At 42.6% G+C, this 17115-nt stretch overlaps 4 protein-coding genes across 4 annotated transcripts; 2 read left to right on the top strand and 2 right to left on the bottom strand.

Moving 5' to 3' along the window:
- Positions 1-126: 126 nt before the first annotated feature.
- Positions 127-4061, top strand: LOC9267373 (uncharacterized). Its single transcript, XM_015789713.3, has 2 exons — positions 127-1436; positions 3827-4061. Exon 1 carries the CDS (start codon positions 188-190, stop codon positions 1430-1432), a length of 1245 nt encoding a protein of 414 aa, XP_015645199.1. The 5' UTR covers positions 127-187; the 3' UTR covers positions 1433-1436; positions 3827-4061.
- Positions 4062-5545: 1484 nt separating this feature from the next.
- LOC9269853 (uncharacterized) lies at positions 5546-7928 on the top strand. The gene is made up of 2 exons (XM_015789715.3): positions 5546-6842; positions 7632-7928. Exon 1 carries the CDS (start codon positions 5622-5624, stop codon positions 6390-6392), a length of 771 nt encoding a protein of 256 aa, XP_015645201.1. The 5' UTR covers positions 5546-5621; the 3' UTR covers positions 6393-6842; positions 7632-7928.
- A 254-nt stretch (positions 7929-8182) lies between these two features.
- On the bottom strand, positions 8183-11056 carry LOC107276854 (F-box/FBD/LRR-repeat protein At1g13570). Its single transcript, XM_066312604.1, has 5 exons — positions 10826-11056; positions 10255-10547; positions 9364-10141; positions 9125-9271; positions 8183-8828 (listed from the first exon to the last, which is right to left on the bottom strand). Exons 1-5 carry the CDS (start codon positions 10919-10921, stop codon positions 8508-8510), a joined length of 1635 nt encoding a protein of 544 aa, XP_066168701.1. The 5' UTR covers positions 10922-11056; the 3' UTR covers positions 8183-8507.
- Positions 11057-12713: 1657 nt separating this feature from the next.
- LOC136357230 (putative F-box/LRR-repeat protein At3g18150) lies at positions 12714-16861 on the bottom strand. Its single transcript, XM_066312210.1, has 5 exons — positions 16772-16861; positions 15386-15678; positions 14211-14964; positions 13965-14111; positions 12714-13034 (listed from the first exon to the last, which is right to left on the bottom strand). Exons 1-5 carry the CDS (start codon positions 16859-16861, stop codon positions 12714-12716), a joined length of 1605 nt encoding a protein of 534 aa, XP_066168307.1.
- Positions 16862-17115: the final 254 nt, after the last annotated feature.

The following is a 17115-nucleotide window of genomic DNA, read 5'->3' on the forward strand; positions in this document are numbered from 1 at the left end:
AGAATATGAGCAGCAGTAAAAACCTATCGGGTGTTGAATACTTGAATATCGGGTCCCATTACCATCTCTACTCGCAACGCAAAGTTTCGACTATTTTCGTGGAGATCGTGTGGCCTCGTGGGGAGTACTGGAGTGGAAGAACCCAAACGGCCACAAGAAACCGAAACCGGCGGTGGGCAGCGTCGCGATGGCCTCGCCGGCGCGGCGGTCCGGGCACCGTCGGCTCGACGACACCCAGGAGTTGGCCCTCCCCGACGACCTCCTCGCGGAGGTCCTGATCCGCCTCCCGTCCCTCGCCGACCTCGGCCGCGCCTCCGCCGCCTGCGCCTCCTTCCGCCGCGTCGCCACCGACCCGGCCTTCCTCCGCCGCGCGCGCGCGCTCCACCCGCCGTCGCTCCTCGGGTTCTGCGCCTCGCCCGGCGGCTTCCACCCCGCCGAGCCGCCCCACCCGTCCGCGCCCGCCGCCCGAGCCGTGCTCCGCGCCGCCGACTTCGGCTTCTCGTTCCTCCCGTCCCCGCTCAGCTGGGTCGTCCGTGACGTCCTCGACGGCCGCTTCCTGCTCGACCGCGACGGCGGGGAAGGCGGCGCCGCCCTGAGGATCCTCGCCGTGTGCGACCCCCTGTTCCGGCGGTACTCGCTGCTCCCCCAGATTCCTGAAGACCTAGCCGCCTCCGTCCGCCGGCGACCGCGCCGCGGCGTGGCTCCCAACGGCAGATTCGATACCTTCTTCGCTCCGATCGGCGAAGAGGAGCGCGCCGCGGCGGCGGTGGCTGAGACGTCATTCAAGGTGATCTGGATTGCGCAGTGCCCAGATAAGCTTGTGGCCTTTGTCTTCTCTTCAGTCACTGGACAGTGGCGAGCCACTGCATCTCCCTGCTGGGGCGATCTGAGCCCTGCCTTCTCGCGCCCCGCTTGCCGCTCCCTGTTGCGCCGCAGCTACGCATACGGCTGCTTCTACTGGATGATGGGTGACTCAGGGAATCTGCTTGTGCTCGACATGTGTAAGATGAATTTCTCCATTGTCAAGCTCCCATCGAGCCCGCCTGGTCGTGACATTGTGGAATGCGCCATCGTAGAGGCAGGAGAAGGCAAGATTGGGATGTTTGCTTTCTGTAATTGCATCGACATTTATGCACTCGAGCTCTATTCTACAACCATGCAAAATGAAGGAAGAGTTGCCAGCAAGTGGAGTTTTGAGAGTGCAATTTTAATGCCTTCTCGGGATGGATTTCGCGTGCTAGGTGTGACTGGCAAGGAATTGTGCTTACAAGTTTCTCCTATTTGTGTGAGCGGATGTTATTTGCTGGAGTTCAGTACAAATCCAAGTTGCAAGAAACTTGAGTTTGTCCGGAGGGTGATCAGGGGTGTTCGAACTTCTCTGCCATTCCTGTATGTCGGCTACCCACCATCTCTATCATCACCAAGCATATGAAGCGGTAAGCTTGCTCTTTTCCTGCTCAGCTTTTTGCAAGAACTGTGAAAATTTGTGTTATGATGGTAATACTAGAGGTTTACAATGTCTTTATAGATCTTCTGTTCTAGGAAACGACTTAATGCAACTGCATCAACAATCCCTCTTTAATATAGTCAAATATTTAGCCTTTTTTTTCCTTTCCTGGCTTGACAGTTAATACTAAGTAATTAGTGCTATATGTAACTCTTCTCCAGAATAGATTTTTGGTAGTGTTAAAAAGCTACATCCTTTCTTTCTGTGTTAACTGTTAAGTACTGAACAACGTGACCATACTTTCTACATACTTTCTACATTGTAAGCTTTTGTGTCCTGGTCAAAGAGTGTTCTGAGGCTGTTCACCAGGGAGGGGGAACTAGGACTCTAATCTCTAGAGGGGATGTCACCTTATTCACATATATATTCCTTAGATGTAATGTACTCCCTCCGTTTCATATTATAAGATTTTCTAGCATTGCCCACATTCATGTCTAGATTCATTAACATCTATATGAATGTGGGCAATGCTAGAAAGTCTTATAATATGAAACGGAGGAAGTATATAGTTATGAAAGGAAAATTTTGATATATGCCACTCCAAAACTTGCAATCTTTTCAAAATTCTGAAAATGATGTAGGAGTAACTACATAAATTATTGTGTTATATAGCACTGTACACAAAAAAGAATCATGCCAAACTTCTATATATCAGTGAAAAACGAAAAAAAAAGATAAATTTTGCTGCGAATTGTGCAGGACAATGCAGATCTTTTGTTTTTTCTCAAACACTGTGGGATGGTTTGTATCTATTGTGTAACGTTGTCTAATTTTTCCATAACTTTTCATAACTATTTACATTACTTTTTCGCAATGAGGGAACATCCCCTTAGGGGTTTGAAACATTTTCCCCAGGGAGGGGTTACATTCACATGCAAAATTGATTTCAACTACTAGTTTACTAGCTACGAAATACTTCCAGGTCTGGTTATTCGAGTATCTGGGAGTTATGTGATTATTCATTTTTGTAGTTAAGCTTCTGTGGTTATTGAACTTCCGTTCATTGTTGTTGTGGGCTTATGGTATTCAACTTCTGTTCATTTTTTGCTGTGGGCTTATAGCTATTGTCCTGGTTGTTGCTTGCAAATAGCATCATGGCCATAAGTCATGTATCTTGCAGAGTACTGAGGGGATCACTATGCCCAGCACTCAACATCACACAGCTTGACAATGTCGCAGGCTACAATTTGTTTTGGGGCAAAGTCAGCAGAAACAAAGCGGCAGCATTCCTGAGTAGCAGCATTCTTGTTTCTGCTGACTTTGCCACACATGGAATTGTAGCCTGTGACAATGTTAAGATATTACATGCCTTAGCACAGTATCCCTGCTAACTCATTTTGTGCATCACCCAATCACAAACAATTTAGCAATAATCCCTCATTGACATTGAATCAATCATCCGTTCTTCCCATCCAACAGGCAACTAATACAATTTTGATTAAATCCTTCAAACGATAAGGGTCACTCAATAAGCATCTTTTACTTCCATTTCCTAGTTAAATGTTCATATTTTTGGTAGGTTCATTCCCTTTTCATATGGCCACATAAGGCAGTGTGCTGATATTTTTATAGAAGACTAGTAGTAAACACTGCCTGTTTTTCACTGTTCTGTTTAGAAATGAGAATGACGGTTTAAGTAATGATGAGCCCTTTTTTAAATAAGAAAGTTGCTTATCATGAGCCCTGACTTCAACTATCATGTTGCTTAAGTGAAGTGTAAAGATGGGGTTCTATCCAAACCAAAAACAACTCGTTACTACAGATGACTACAGAATACACGTCAGCAATTGCCACAGCAACTTGTTTGCTATCTATAGTATCAACTCTGTTGCTGCTTGGATGGAAAACGATTAATTCCTTCCATCATGTGTAGCTATCATTTTTATGATTGCATAGTAGGTTCAACTAACTGGAACTGCAAATTTGGGCACAATCAGATATTCAAAGATAGCATTGAATTAGGTGTTATATGACATTAATATTTTTTTTGCAACGTATAACACTGCATCATGCTTAATTATTTGATCTATGAGAAAAGATATTTGAAAATCAAAATTAAGATACCACAGTCACAAGAATCTATCAGACAAGAAACGTAAGATAATATTGTAGAAAGTCCGAGTACTCTTACATTACATGCAATTTATATAGGTGAATAGTTGTGATGACTTGAATATTCATGTTTGTAGTACTTTGTTGACATGGTTATGCAGTAATGCTTGTTCCAACATGTTTGCCACACCTTTGAACTGAAGTGTATGCTCAACTTCCAGCATAATGATTTTCCAGATAGTCTGAAAGTGAACGTTTATATTGCAGGCAACAGCAGTACGTCTTCGTTTCAGTGGTTAGTCGACTATGAGCCTCTCTTTTGTGCCATGCAGCTGGTGCAAGGTAGTACTCTCTAGTGTTAGGGTAGCTATCTGTTTCGTCGGCATTTTTTTGATGATATGCATATCATGATATCGAACACCGATTGGCCTTCCTGTTTTGTTGAACGCCGCAAGTACTATGTATTCAAGGATCTTTGTTACCAAGCTTTTGCCCTTGGAAATGCGCTGGTGCTTCGTTGGTTTTTCACTGTGGCTGCACTGGAGCAAGTGTTCGGACGAGCTGGTAACCTATTGCTCCAGGTGCACAGTGCGCTACTTAAGTAGCGGCAGAGTATAAAATCATACTCCTACAGTTTGAAGTAGACCAAGCTGCCCATATTTAGTCCAGTGCGTTGCAGTTTACGGCTTCATATTGTCGCTTATGCTTATACTTATCAGCTAAAATTTTAATTTTCAACATTAAATTTAAAGCTAATTATAGGGTTTTTTCATTGAAGCCTATTTTTTAGCCTTTGCTTTTAGATTATTAAGAATACGTATATAAAAGTTTTATTACAAATTACTTTTCGTTTACAAATATGCTGTCTAGCTTGTTCCTTGAATAAGCGAAACAATGGAGCCGTTACTTGTAGTAGCGTAGTAGCAGCCATACAGGAGTCCAAGTTCGCCCGCGAACCGCGGGGCAGCGGGCGAAGCGGAGGCCTCTGGCTCCCGCCGTGGCGGCGTCCCAATGTCCCACCCACGTAGCCGTGCATGTGGATGACTCGTGTTGCGCCTTGTGTGGTCACACGGTTGCAAGAGTCTACATTTTAACATGTTTTTTTTAAAAGAATTGCTGCAGTTTGAATTTGTGAAGACATCTCATAAGAGCAAGGATAATTGGCAGAGTTCTTATCCTAGTTTTTCCAACTCACTTATCTCGTTTTCCGCGCACACGTTTTTTATTCCGCTGTGGCGGCGTCCCAATGTCCCACCCACGTAGCCATGCATGTGGATGACTCGTGTTGCGCCTTGTGCGGTCACCCGGTTGCGAGAGTCTACACTTGTAACATGTTTTTTTTTAAAGAATTGCTGCAGTTTGTATTTGTGAGGACATCTCATAAGAGCAATGACAATTGGTTGAGTTCTTATCCTAGGGGTGTTTAGATGGGGCTAAAACTTTTTAGCCCATGTCACATCGGATGTTTGGATGCTAATTTGGAGTATTAAATATAGACTAATAAAAAAACTAATTTCATAAATGAGAGCTAATCCGCGAGACGAATTTTTTAAGCCTAATTAATCTATAATTATAAAAAGTTTACTGTAGCATCACATTGTCAAAATCATGACATAATTAGACTCAAAAGATTCGTCTTGTGAATTAGTCCAATGAATTAGTCCAAGGATATGGAATGTGTTTTGTAATTAGTGTATGTTTAATACTCCAAATTAGTATCCAAACATCCGATGTGACATGGACTTGGAATAAGTCCCTGGAAACCAAACAGGCCCCTAGTTTTTCCAATTCACGTCTCTCGTTTTTCGCGCGCACGCTTTTCAAACTGCTAAACAATTAATATTTTTGTAAAAATACTATATGAAAGTTGTTTTAAAAAAATGTATTAATCTATTTTAAAAAAATAATTAATACTTAATTAATTATGCAATAATAACTGTTTCGTTTTGCGGCCGGCTCCTCTCGTTCCAGGGATGCATGATCATTTGATTCGTTTGCCAATGACACGCGGGCCCTTGAGCGCTAGGATATTTAATAAAAAATAAGTACAAAACCCACCGCCATGGCGTCGCCGGCGTGGCAGCCGCCGCACCGCCTCCAACCTCCCCCGCCGGCGCAGCTGGACCTCACCGACGAGCTCCTCGAGGAGGTCTTCGTCCGCCTCCCCACCGCCGCGGACCTCGCTCGCGCATCCACGGCCTTCGCCTCCTTCCGCCGCCTCATCACCGGCCACGCCTTCCTCCGCCGCTTCCGCCGCCTCCACCCGCCTCCCGTCCTCGGCATCCTCGCCGCGGGATTCCTCGCGGCGCAGCCGCCCCATCCGTCGGCCGCCGCGGCCCGCGCCCTCGCCGACCCCGACGCGGCCGACTTCTCTTGCTCCTTCCTCCCCTCCCGCGACCGCTGGTGTCTCCGCCACTTCTCCGACGGCAGGTACCTCCTCTCCGCCATCCCGGAACGCAGCGACCCGGCTCCCGACCACCGCGCCTTGGTCAGGGAATTCGCTGTCTGCGACCCCTTGTACCGGCGCTACCTGCTGCTCCCACCCATCCCCGATGACCTAGCCTCAGTAGTAAATCAATCAGAGATTGTGAATTTCGAGCCCTTCCTTTGTCCTGCTACTGAAGATGAAGAGGACACAATGTTCAGGGTGATCTGCTTGGCTCAGTGCGAGGCCAAACTGGTCGCCTTCACCTACTCTAGGTGTTCTGGGCAATGGCATGCTGTGGAGTTCGATGGCTGGAGAGATTTGACCAGGGGGACTAGCAATCCGTTTCCATCCGGTGAGCCTAGTTGTCCGGACGGTACTACGCGCACGGATGCTTCTGCTGGGTGATGCATTGGGTGAACAAGTTGCTTGTGCTCGATGCCCGCAGCTTCGAGTTCAGCTCTATCGACCTCCCACCTGGGCCCTCATCACGTCGGATGGTCATTGTGGAGGCTCTGGAAGGGAAGCTGGGGCTCTTTACTCTCTGCAATGACAATGCCTTATACTATTTCCTATGGTATGACATCTTGGAAAATGATGATGAGGGCGCGCTTCAGTGGTGCATGAAGGAGATTATACCACTACATGAAAATTTTAACTATAACATCTTGGGTGTTGCTGGGGGATACTTACTCCTACAAGGGTTTCCTCATGACTTTAGGCCAAAGAAACTCTGTTTTCACTGAATCTCAGGACATTCAAGCTTGAGTGGTTTTGTGGGACTACATATGCCATCATATCTCCGGACATGTACGCTGGTTTTCCACCAACCTTGTCACCACCAGCTATTTGAAGTGGGTATGGTTGCTTTCCATCTTTGTTTATTTGTGGAAGAATTGCATCTATTCCACCATATCATATTTTGCACACAATAGGACACTGATATGATGCAGATAGGACACTAATTGAACTTCATTTTGTTTTTGGTAAGTATGTTTATGTTCTTTCTAGTTGATCACACCATTGCAGTAGTCAGTAACTCAGTACCTTTGTAAATTTTCATTGCCATGTCCATATAAACTCCTTTATTGAGAAACGCCTAGGGATCTTCCGGTTAGCTCCACAAGGTGGTGGACTGGTGGGCTAGACGACCTGGGTTCGAAGCCTCACTCCTTCTAATTATTTGATATTAGGTCCTTCCGTAATATTCGTGCTTTTTTTTATATAAACTCCTTTCTTGAGGTAGAAAATGCAAGATGCATGTCTTTTTCCCCCTTCTGAACAGTTGTTTGAGTAATGATGGGCATTACTATGGATACAACCTAATTATCTTCTTCCAGCAGTCACACCTTATCGGGTGTCTGTGCCTGGATAATTGATTTGTGTTGCACATTGCTCTAGCTTAGGTGATTTTCAGTTTTTAATTTTTCCATGCTATTTAGAAGCTTGTCAAACTCGAGAAATGAACAATGATGTGCTCTTGTCTGCATCTTTTTGTGTGTTTACTTGTTTCGGTTTTGTGGCAATTCTGTTCATGGTAGAACGCATCATTTTCATCTCCAAGTACCAACATAACACTTCCAGTGAATCTGAGTAAATGTGTCTATCCTATCAAGAAGTATAGTTTCTCACTGCGTCGATTTGCAGGTGGTTAATCTGCACGCAGTTGAGGCTTCGTCTACGTCATGCGCTGGTGGGGCTTCGTCGCTTTGAGTTACAAGGATGGCTGGCTATGGTGGTTCACCTCTTCTATGCTAGTTTAGTTCGGTCGGTTATGTACCTATCAATGATGATTGATGTCAAGCAATATATATCGTCCTCCTTGATGCATAGATAACTCTAGCACTACATATCTATTTGGTTTTTGAGACGTACTCTTAAGTGTACTTACTAAAGTCTTATGTTGCAATATCCAGTTTGAAATCAAACTTAGTGATTGGATGATGTCAAATGTCTGATGCTAGCTGCTCGCAAAAGGCAAATGATGGTTCCAAGCCCTCATTTCATACCAATTTCTGGCCTGCATCCCCTCTTCACTTCCCATGCGAATGCATTTTATATACAGGAAGAGAAACAGAATGTCGTGGAGACCAACGGGTTGGGTGGCCGAACTTCGGTATTTTACGGCGTGCCCCCATCTGTTCCACGGTGGAACTTCCACCCCATTGATCCATCATCCATGGTTATGCGAAATTTACTCCAATTAAAAATCAGTTGATTCATAATGGCATGTTTCCAATTTAACGAATAGTAGTGGCATTTCTCAAAAGCGGCAAAGTTATAATGGCATAGATCCAATTAACCCATTAAAAATCTTATACTATCAATATACTCCAGCATAGCACAGCACCTTCCTTTGATCAACTAATGTCCTTCTCTTCTATTGTTCAAAAAAAAAAAACTTCTCTTCTACAAGAAAAAAGGTTAACTTATGAACGGATGGACAGCATGGTAGCATAAATCTGATACTAATTGGCACACCTCGACCTAACAATCCACAACTATCCAATAATTACGAGAATATCAAGACCGAAATTCCAATCTTGCACCAAAAGTGTTGCAAGCTTCGAGCCGACGAGTGATGGCAGATTGCTGCCCGGTGCTCCAGTCATGGTAGGCTTCCACATACTGAGTGATCCAATTCGGAGGGTTATGAACAAATCCACGGAAAAACGACATGGTCTGCAGCAACGGGGCTCTCGCCAGAAGCAACCCTGCCAACGCAACGTCACCCTGCCTCATCCTGAAGCGGTAGAACTTCACCTGCCTCAGACGATGGTGCTCGAAGTCTGATGGCTCCCACAGCACGCCGCCTGGGTGCTCTCGTTTCTTGTTGGAAATGAGCTGCATTTGTAAAAACACAAGATTCATTCAAGGTGAATTAGTATAGTATTATAAAGATTTACTTATGATAACATTTATCTTGGAATTAGGACTTGTTTCATTTTGCAGTTTAACTGATGTCACATGTGACCTTGTAGGCGAAACATCAAGCATCCTTTTGGGCAATGAGAGCAAAAGGAGTGCATGCGAGTAAATTTATAGTTCTTATATCGAACTGACCTAAGTTATCAACGAAAAAAATATTAACTAAAAGGTAATAATACAGAATGAAACTACTAGAGCAGAGTTCATCATACTTCTATCTGAAAACTTTCGAGGGCAGGTGCCACCTCCAACAGCATAGTTGCCCAAGCAAGGTCGTCGTTAGAGTGCATTGTCACTCTCAGCATGAGACTTCTCAGGTTCTTAAATGCTGTGGGAAGGCCTCCAGGAATTACTGGATTCTGCAGAAACATTGTAAATCAGAATGTTCAAGTAACTCATGTGACCAACAACTAATGAAAACTAAAAGAAAAAAGAGAGTATTTTTTCACACCTTCAACTCGTAAGTGTCAAAATCTATGCTTAAGCTTGTAAGTAGGGGAAAGTCTTGAGACAACTTTCCTAAAATGTACTTGACAGATTCACCATCCCTGCTATCTTCGTAGTGTAGACAGGCATGCTCAATGGAGGGCACTGAGCCAAGCATCATTGATATGGATGGACCTCTGTATCTGAACTGATGCAATTTAGGTGCAACAAGCTCCATGTGTGTGATCTGTTCGCAACTGTTTACCATAATGTCTCTGAGCTGCAAATCATGTGATGCAATCTTGAGATGGTTAGCACCCGGCCCGGCGAAAAGATGGTTAGCACCCCAGCAATGGTTGAGGTGAAAGCACTCCAGTTTCAGACAATTTTCAAAAAGTGTGTGAATCATGTCTTCAGAGATAGGCATTCGAGTTAATGATAGCTTGACCAAAGATTTGAACCCATCGAGTCCTATGGGAATATTGAGGGTGCACTCGCAAAGTTTTAGTTCTGTTAGAGATAATCCCTTGCCGTCAGTGAACAAGGATAAAGGGAATTCATACGGAGTGGTGCTACGTCTTTGACCATCGTAATAAAAACTCGTTGTCAGATTCAGATCTTCAACTCCTCGGCAGACTGCAATGCTGACCAATTTGTCAACCAGGTTGACATAACGATCCTCCATGGTGCAAGACAAGAAAAGGCTCGAGATTTTTGTGTTGTTCTTGTCGCCAGCATTTGATTTGTGTAGGAAGCCAGTTAATGAGCTAGAGAATATGCGTGTTCTATACATGTCAGTAAGCCTGTCAAGCAATCAGCAAATATTATTGTCATATCACCATTTAGCCCATAGACTACTTTACTAAAGAGATTTATGTTGTCAGATAAAGCCAGGTTTAGCATTTCAATATCATACCTGATACGACGGTCTAAATTAACTCGGACCCGCCGCTTCCATGAGCACAATGACGGCTTGAAGAAAACGTATTCGTGGGCTCTCAAGAAACGAGATAGCTCTGTTTGTGGCACTATGTCATGCTGTGAGAATCGAAGCTTTGGGACGCTCTTCCACAAGTGTTGCCACCTTCTTGACAGCACGCTTGTTGCTGCTGATGATCTTGTGTCCAGGTGACCTAAAATTGTGATCAAGAGGTCATCAGGTAGTTCGCTTATCCTATCTTCGAATGTGCTTCCATGCTGCTTTCGTAGCTGTGCTGCAGGAGAAGAGGTTATTGTTACTTTGCTACACACCACGTTCCAAATACTCTCTGTTAACATTGGATTAACTCGGTGGTCAAAATCTAGATTAGTAAAATATATTACGACCAAAATATTTTACCTACAAAAAAAAAACAGTTGCATTGGATCAAAGTGCGTAAAAGCAGGGTTAAACTGAACTAGAAGGGGCAGAGGATTTATTGGACTGGATAAAACAAAATTCAGAACTAGCAGTAACAGATTAGATGCTTTTTTGCGTGTAATTTTACCTTGGCGACACCGGGGTGCTGCTCGCGAGCCCTCTTTCGTGCTCCCGCGGCTTTGCCTAACCCGCGCTTACGCTTTCGCCTCGGTAGAGCCGCCATCGCTGGCTGCGGGCGCTGTGCCGGCGGGCGGCGGCGGCGGCGGCGGAGCTGGGTGCGCGACGGTGTGGGCGGAAAATTAATTGGAGAATTCAGCGTGGGCGAGATGATTGGGGGAAGACAAGGATAAGCAGTGGAGTCCTTCGGAAATTTGAAGTGCTCCTCAAACGCGAACGGGAGAGTCCGGTTTTGGTCGTTTTGGGCTCTTTCCGTCCTTGCCACGCACGAATTTGTTAGTAGCAGATTTTTTTTTTCTATATGAAAATAGTTTAATCCTCTCAGGATTTATTTAATTAATTATGGTATCTCTGATTTTTTTTACATGAAATCGAATTCCCTTAATTTAAATATCGTGTCTTCTAAATGAGGCACTATTGCTCCTGATTTTTTTAAGTAAATTCCATGAAACTACAGATATTTTTTTTAATCAAACTATAGCAAAACTACGAATTTAAGGCGTTGTATCACAAAACTACATATTTAGCATCATATTTATCACAAAACTATATATTTAAGTTAAGTATCACAAAATTGCATGTTTGGATGCTATACTAAGTTTGCCACCATTCACCATACTTTTGTGCCACACTTGTCTAAGGCCCTGTTTGGGGGAGATTGTCCCAACTGCAGCTTTTCTCAAAAGCTGCTTCTGCTAGAAGCTGCCCCAAACAGTCCACAGCTTTTGAGAATCTGTAGTTACAGATTCTGAAAAATGAACTAAGAAGCCAGAAGCTGGAGAAGCTGGGTTTCAGAGCTTTTCTAGATTCTCAGAAGTTGGCTACCAAACAGCTGCTTCTCAGAATCTAAAGCTCCCCAAATAGGCCCTAAGTTGTGGCTTACAAAAAATGAGCCACACCTTAGCTAGCAAAATTGGATTGTGTCACATTTTACTAAGTTGATGACATGTGGGGGCCTAAATAGATGAGAAGGAATCTTGCCACAAGTGTGCCTATGAACCAAACAATAGGCTAACTTGGTCAAACTTGACTAACATGAGGTGTGGCAACCTTTGGCAAACTTTGGGAGCCAACCAAACAACCCCTTAATATTAAAATTATCATAAAACTACAACATTAGAGTTTAAATCCCTAGCACCATTATTATACTGGAGCTATAAATATTATTGTTTTGTAACTAAATTAGTTCTAAACTTGTAGTTTTATGATAATTTAGTTACTAAACATATAGTTTTGTGATACTTCATCTTAAATATCTAGTTTTGTGATAAATTTGGTGTTAAATGTGTAGTTTTATGATACACCGAATTAAATCTGTAGTTTTGTGATAATTTAATTATAGCATCTGTAGTTTTGTAAAATTTACTCTATTTTTTTCCATAGTTTAGATAGGAAGAGAAACGGAATGGTCACGCAGCGAGGAGCTGGTGCAGTGCAGCACCAACACGAATTTAACTTATATATAATACATTATTTATATATAATACCGGCCTCTGCATTCAAACGGCACATACTATAGTATGTGAAATCGTATATCTGATAATTAGCACATATCTCGACGTAAAGACAACCCAACCATAAACGAAGAAATAATGACGCAAAATTATACAACTAGACTACTAAGTTATTATATATGTTCTAAAGTATAACAATATATCCGAGTATTATAAATCTAAACAACAATGATATATAGATTCATATTATATTAGGATGTGCCATTTCCTAAACATCTACTCTATCCAGTTTTTTTTATATGACATTGGCTAGTTCAAATTTATACTAGCCAACCTTATACATATATGCATTGAGGTAGTGTATTTTAGGACGGGGATCCAACATCATGACCGGAATTCCAATCTTGCACCAAAAGCATTGCATGTCTCAAGCCGCCGTGTGATAGCAGATCGCTGCTCCGCGGTCCAGTCGGCGGCGGCCTCAACGTACTGAGCGGTCTGACCGGGAGAGCGATGAACAGATCCACGGGAAAACGTCATGGTCTGCAGCAATGGGGCTCTTGCCAGAAGCAACCCTGCCAGCGCAACATCAGCCTGTCTCATCCTGAAGCGGTAGAACTTCACCTGCCTCAGATGACGGTGCGCGTTGTCTGATGGCTCCCACAGAACGCCGCCTGGGTGTTCTCGTTTCTCGTTGGTAAGAAGCTGCACTTGCAAAACATGGGTTAGTTCCATGGTGAATTAGTGATATACATTGTTCTCGCTGCACTTCAATATATATGCATAACTTCCCAGAAAAAAATATATGACAAGGGTTAGTACGTCCAGAGTGTTACGAGAAATTAGGGAAAATACACCATTTTGCTATCCAAGCTAATAAATGAATTTCAAAGCAAAAAAAAACTAAGGTATATACATGTATAAAACTATTATGTTTTCTTTGGTTATAAAATCACACTGCTAAGCAAGGTCTGGTAGTATTTTTCCTAAAAAAACACTAAGGTCTTCAAACATGAAATTGAGCTAGAGCGAGCGGACATATGAGACTGAGGCTCTGTTTAGTTCGCAAAATGAAAATTTTTAGATGTCACATCGGACGTTTGACCGGATGTTGGAAGGAGTTTTCGGACACGAATGAAAAAACTAATTTCATAGCTTGCCTGGAACCGCGAGACGAATTTTTGAGCCTAATTAATTTGTCATTAGCACATGTGGGTTACTGTAGCACTTATGGCTAATTATGCTCAAAAGATTCGTCTCGCGATTTCTATCATAACTATGTAATTAGTTTTTTTCATCTAAATTTAATGCTTCATGCATATGTCTAAAACTTTGATGTGATGTTTTTAGAAAATACTTTTTTGGGAACTAAAGAGGCCTGAGCTACCACAAGCTGTTAGTTTTGTATTTGTTTACTTGGTGATTCAGAATACTTGTAGCTAACTGTTTCAGGCATTATGTATCATGAATCAAGACCCTAGTAAAAATGTACAAGAAATATTTAAAATATAAGCAAAAGGAGTACACATGCATGTAAATTTATAACTCTTATCGAACTAATCGACTGTCAATGAAAATAGATAGTAATTCAAACTAATAAATGCAATCACTAGTAAAGCGAAGTTTTCATCATACTTCTATCTGAAAACTTTCAAGGACAGGTGCCACCTCCAGCAGCATAGTTACCCAACCAATGTCATCGTTACAGTGCATTATCGCACCCAGCGTGAGACTTTTGAGGTTCTTAAATGGCGTGGGAACAACTTCTGGAATTACTGGATTCTGCAGAAACAGCATTAGTGTAAATCAGAATGTTCAAGTAACTCGTGTGACCAACAACCACAATGAACACTAAAAAGAAGAGCAAATATATCTCCACACCTTCAACCGATAAGTGTTAAGCACAATGCTTAAGCTTGTAAGTAGGGAAAAGTCTTGAGACAACTTCCCTAAAATATACTTGACAGATTCACCGTCCCTTCTACCTTCGTAATCCAGGCACGCATGCTCCATCAAGGGCACAGAGGAAAGAACCATTGATATGCATGGCCCTCTGTATGTAAATTGCTGCAACTTAGGTGCAAAAAGCTCCATGTGTGTAATCTGAAGGCAACTCTTTACCATGATTTCTCTGAGCTGCAAATGAGGCGATGCAATCTTGAGATGTCTAGCACCACTGCAAAGTCTAAGACGGAAGCATTCCAGATTTGGGCAATTTTCAATAAGTGTCTGAATCATGTCTTCAGAAATATGCATTTCAGTAAACGATAGCTCAACCAGAGATTTGAACCCAGCAAAGCCGACAGGAATACTGAGGGTGCACTCGGCAAGTATGAGTTTCGTTACAGATAATCCCTTACCATCAGCGAACAAGGATAAAGGAAACTTGTACGGAGCTGGGCTAGGTCTTTGATCATTAGCAGAATACAAGTATGTTTCCAGATTCAGATGTTCAACTCCTCGGCAGATTGCAATGCTGATCAATTTGTCAATCAAGTTGGCATAAAAATCCTCCATGGTGCAACACAAGACAAGGCTTGAGATTTTTGTGCCGTTCTTGTCACCAGCATTTGATTTGTGTAGATAGCCAGTTAACAAACTCAAGAATATACGTGTTCTATACCTGCCAACTAGCCTGCCAAGTAATCAGTGAATAGTAATGTTATATCACCGTTTAGTTTCATACATACTGCCTACCTTACTTAAGTATTGCTGAAACATAATAAAACAAAATATGATTTGCCTCATTTCAAGATCGCTGACAGATGGTACCAAGTTTAGCTTCAATTTTATACTCCCTCCATACTCATAAAGGAAGTCGTTTAAGACAATGTTTAAGTCAAACCTTGGGAATATAAATCATAAATAACTTTCAAGTTGTTGAGTTTGAAAATATAAAAATTATATGAATAGATTTGTCTTGAAAAATACTTTCATAAAAGTATACCTATATTATTTCTCAATAAATATTTTTATAGAAAAAAGAAGTCAAAGTTGTGTTTTAGAGATCGTGTCGTTGTCTTAAACGACTTCCTTTACAAGTATGGAGGGAGTACCTGATAAGGCGCTCTGGATTAGCTCGTACCCGCCGCTTCCATGGGCACAGCGATGGCTTGAAAAAAACATATTCATGGGCCCTCAGAAAATGAGATAGTTCTGTTTGTGGCAATATGTCATGTTGTGAGAATCGAAGCTTTGGGACGCTTTTCCGTAAGTGTTGCCACCTTCTTGAGAGCACACTTGTTGCAGCTGATGTCCTTGTGTCCAAATGGCCCAAAATGGTGGTCAAGAGGTCATCGGGTAGTTCACTTATCCTATCGTGGCATGTGCTTTCATGCTGTTTTCGTAGCTGCGTGGTAGGAAAAAAAACATCTGTTACTATTCTCTCTATTTCATATTATAAGTAGTTTCACCTTTTTTCTTACTAAGTTTTTTTAGGTTTGACAATGTTGTAAGTTTGCCTGCGTTAAAAAAAACAATGTTGTCAAGTTAATTTCACCAAATTCAACATTGAATATATTTTGATAATATGTTTATTTTCTATTTAAAATGTTACCATATTTTTTTATAACTTTGATCAACTTAAATAATTTTGACTAATAAAAAGTTAAACAACTTATAATATGAAACATAGGGAGTACTTGTTACCCATAGAGTTAAGTTAAGACAAGAAGCCAAAATATAGACATTTGAATTCGTTTTTGTAACTCGGAACCCCCAACCCCTCCCGCTGACTATTCCAACATGTTGCACCGCCTATCGTGTGCCACCTATCACTCCGGCCAAAGCATCTTGGCCTGCCGACGCTTGTCAGCGTCAGCCCAATCGCCGCCCTCCCTACTGACTGCATGTGTAGAGTCGAAGTGGTGAAATGTAGTGGAAGAAGGAGTTGAATGGATATTTGGATGTACACGGTAGGGAGAAGGGGCTATATGCTTTCCTTTTTTGTCACCGCGGTTTTCAGAGGAGGTTGAATGCAAAGTTTTGGCTATCGTGGACAACCACGTGGGCACTTAAGATCGGTCAACACTTTCGACCCATTATGATATTTTAAGCTAGAATTATATATATCTAAATATGCAATTTATTTGATCACGGACCTAAGTAACAAACCAGTTCAAGTTTAAAGACCGGCTACGAATTTCACTCATAAAACAACCATAACAATAAGCCGAACTGATCAACTAATGAACAACATTATGCCGTACTAGGATGTAGGATTAATTGGAGAAGCAAAATTCCCTATTACTAGCATACTCCCTTCGTCCCATAAAAAATCAATCTATTACTGGATGTGATACATCCTAGTACTACTACGAATCTGAAAATGTTCAAATTCGTACTACTAAATTATGTCATATTCGGTTCAAGATTTGTTTTTATGGGATAGAGGGAGTACACCTCAACATGAAAACGACAGGGGATTGGGTTTGTAGTTTTACCTTAACGACGCTGTGCCTGCGAGCCCTCTTTCGTGCTCCCGCGGCTCCGGCTGACCTACGCTTCCGCTTTCGATTCGAAGGAGCCGCCATCTCAACGCCGAGACTGCCACCGGTGCCGGAGTTGGGACGACACTGAGTCCGGCGACGGCGTCGAGCCGTCCACTCAGCGGCCACCAAGACGATGAGGAAGAGAAGGACAAGCGGAGGAGTCCGCTTGCATATTGGACTGCTTCCCCAACGCGCGCCAACGAGATGAATCCGGTTTGGTTTGGACTTTGGACTTCTCCATCCGATCCCAAACTCTGCACGTATACGTGCTCGAGCTTCCAAAGCACAAACACGAT

Source organism: Oryza sativa, chromosome 7 (assembly GCF_034140825.1).
Source record: "Oryza sativa Japonica Group chromosome 7, ASM3414082v1".
NCBI classification, from domain to species: Eukaryota; Viridiplantae; Streptophyta; class Magnoliopsida; order Poales; family Poaceae; genus Oryza; species Oryza sativa.

Excerpts from the sequence above, each read along its gene's own strand:
- LOC107276854 (XM_066312604.1), bottom strand. The coding sequence starts at position 10,921 with ATGGCGGCTCTACCGAGGCGAAAGCGTAAGCGCGGGTTAGGCAAAGCC. Across the intron at positions 10,548-10,825 it reads AGCACCCCGGTGTCGCCAAG|CTACGAAAGCAGCATGGAAG; the intron begins GTAAAATTACAC and ends CCTGCAGCACAG. Across the intron at positions 9,272-9,363 it reads TTGACACTTACGAGTTGAAG|AATCCAGTAATTCCTGGAGG; the intron begins GTGTGAAAAAAT and ends ATGTTTCTGCAG.
- LOC9267373 (XM_015789713.3), top strand. The coding sequence starts at position 188 with ATGGCCTCGCCGGCGCGGCGGTCCGGGCACCGTCGGCTCGACGACACC.
- LOC136357230 (XM_066312210.1), bottom strand. The coding sequence starts at position 16,861 with ATGGCGGCTCCTTCGAATCGAAAGCGGAAGCGTAGGTCAGCCGGAGCC. Across the intron at positions 14,965-15,385 it reads AATCCAGAGCGCCTTATCAG|GCTAGTTGGCAGGTATAGAA; the intron begins GTACTCCCTCCA and ends ATTACTTGGCAG. Across the intron at positions 14,112-14,210 it reads TTAACACTTATCGGTTGAAG|AATCCAGTAATTCCAGAAGT; the intron begins GTGTGGAGATAT and ends CTGTTTCTGCAG.
- LOC9269853 (XM_015789715.3), top strand. The coding sequence starts at position 5,622 with ATGGCGTCGCCGGCGTGGCAGCCGCCGCACCGCCTCCAACCTCCCCCG.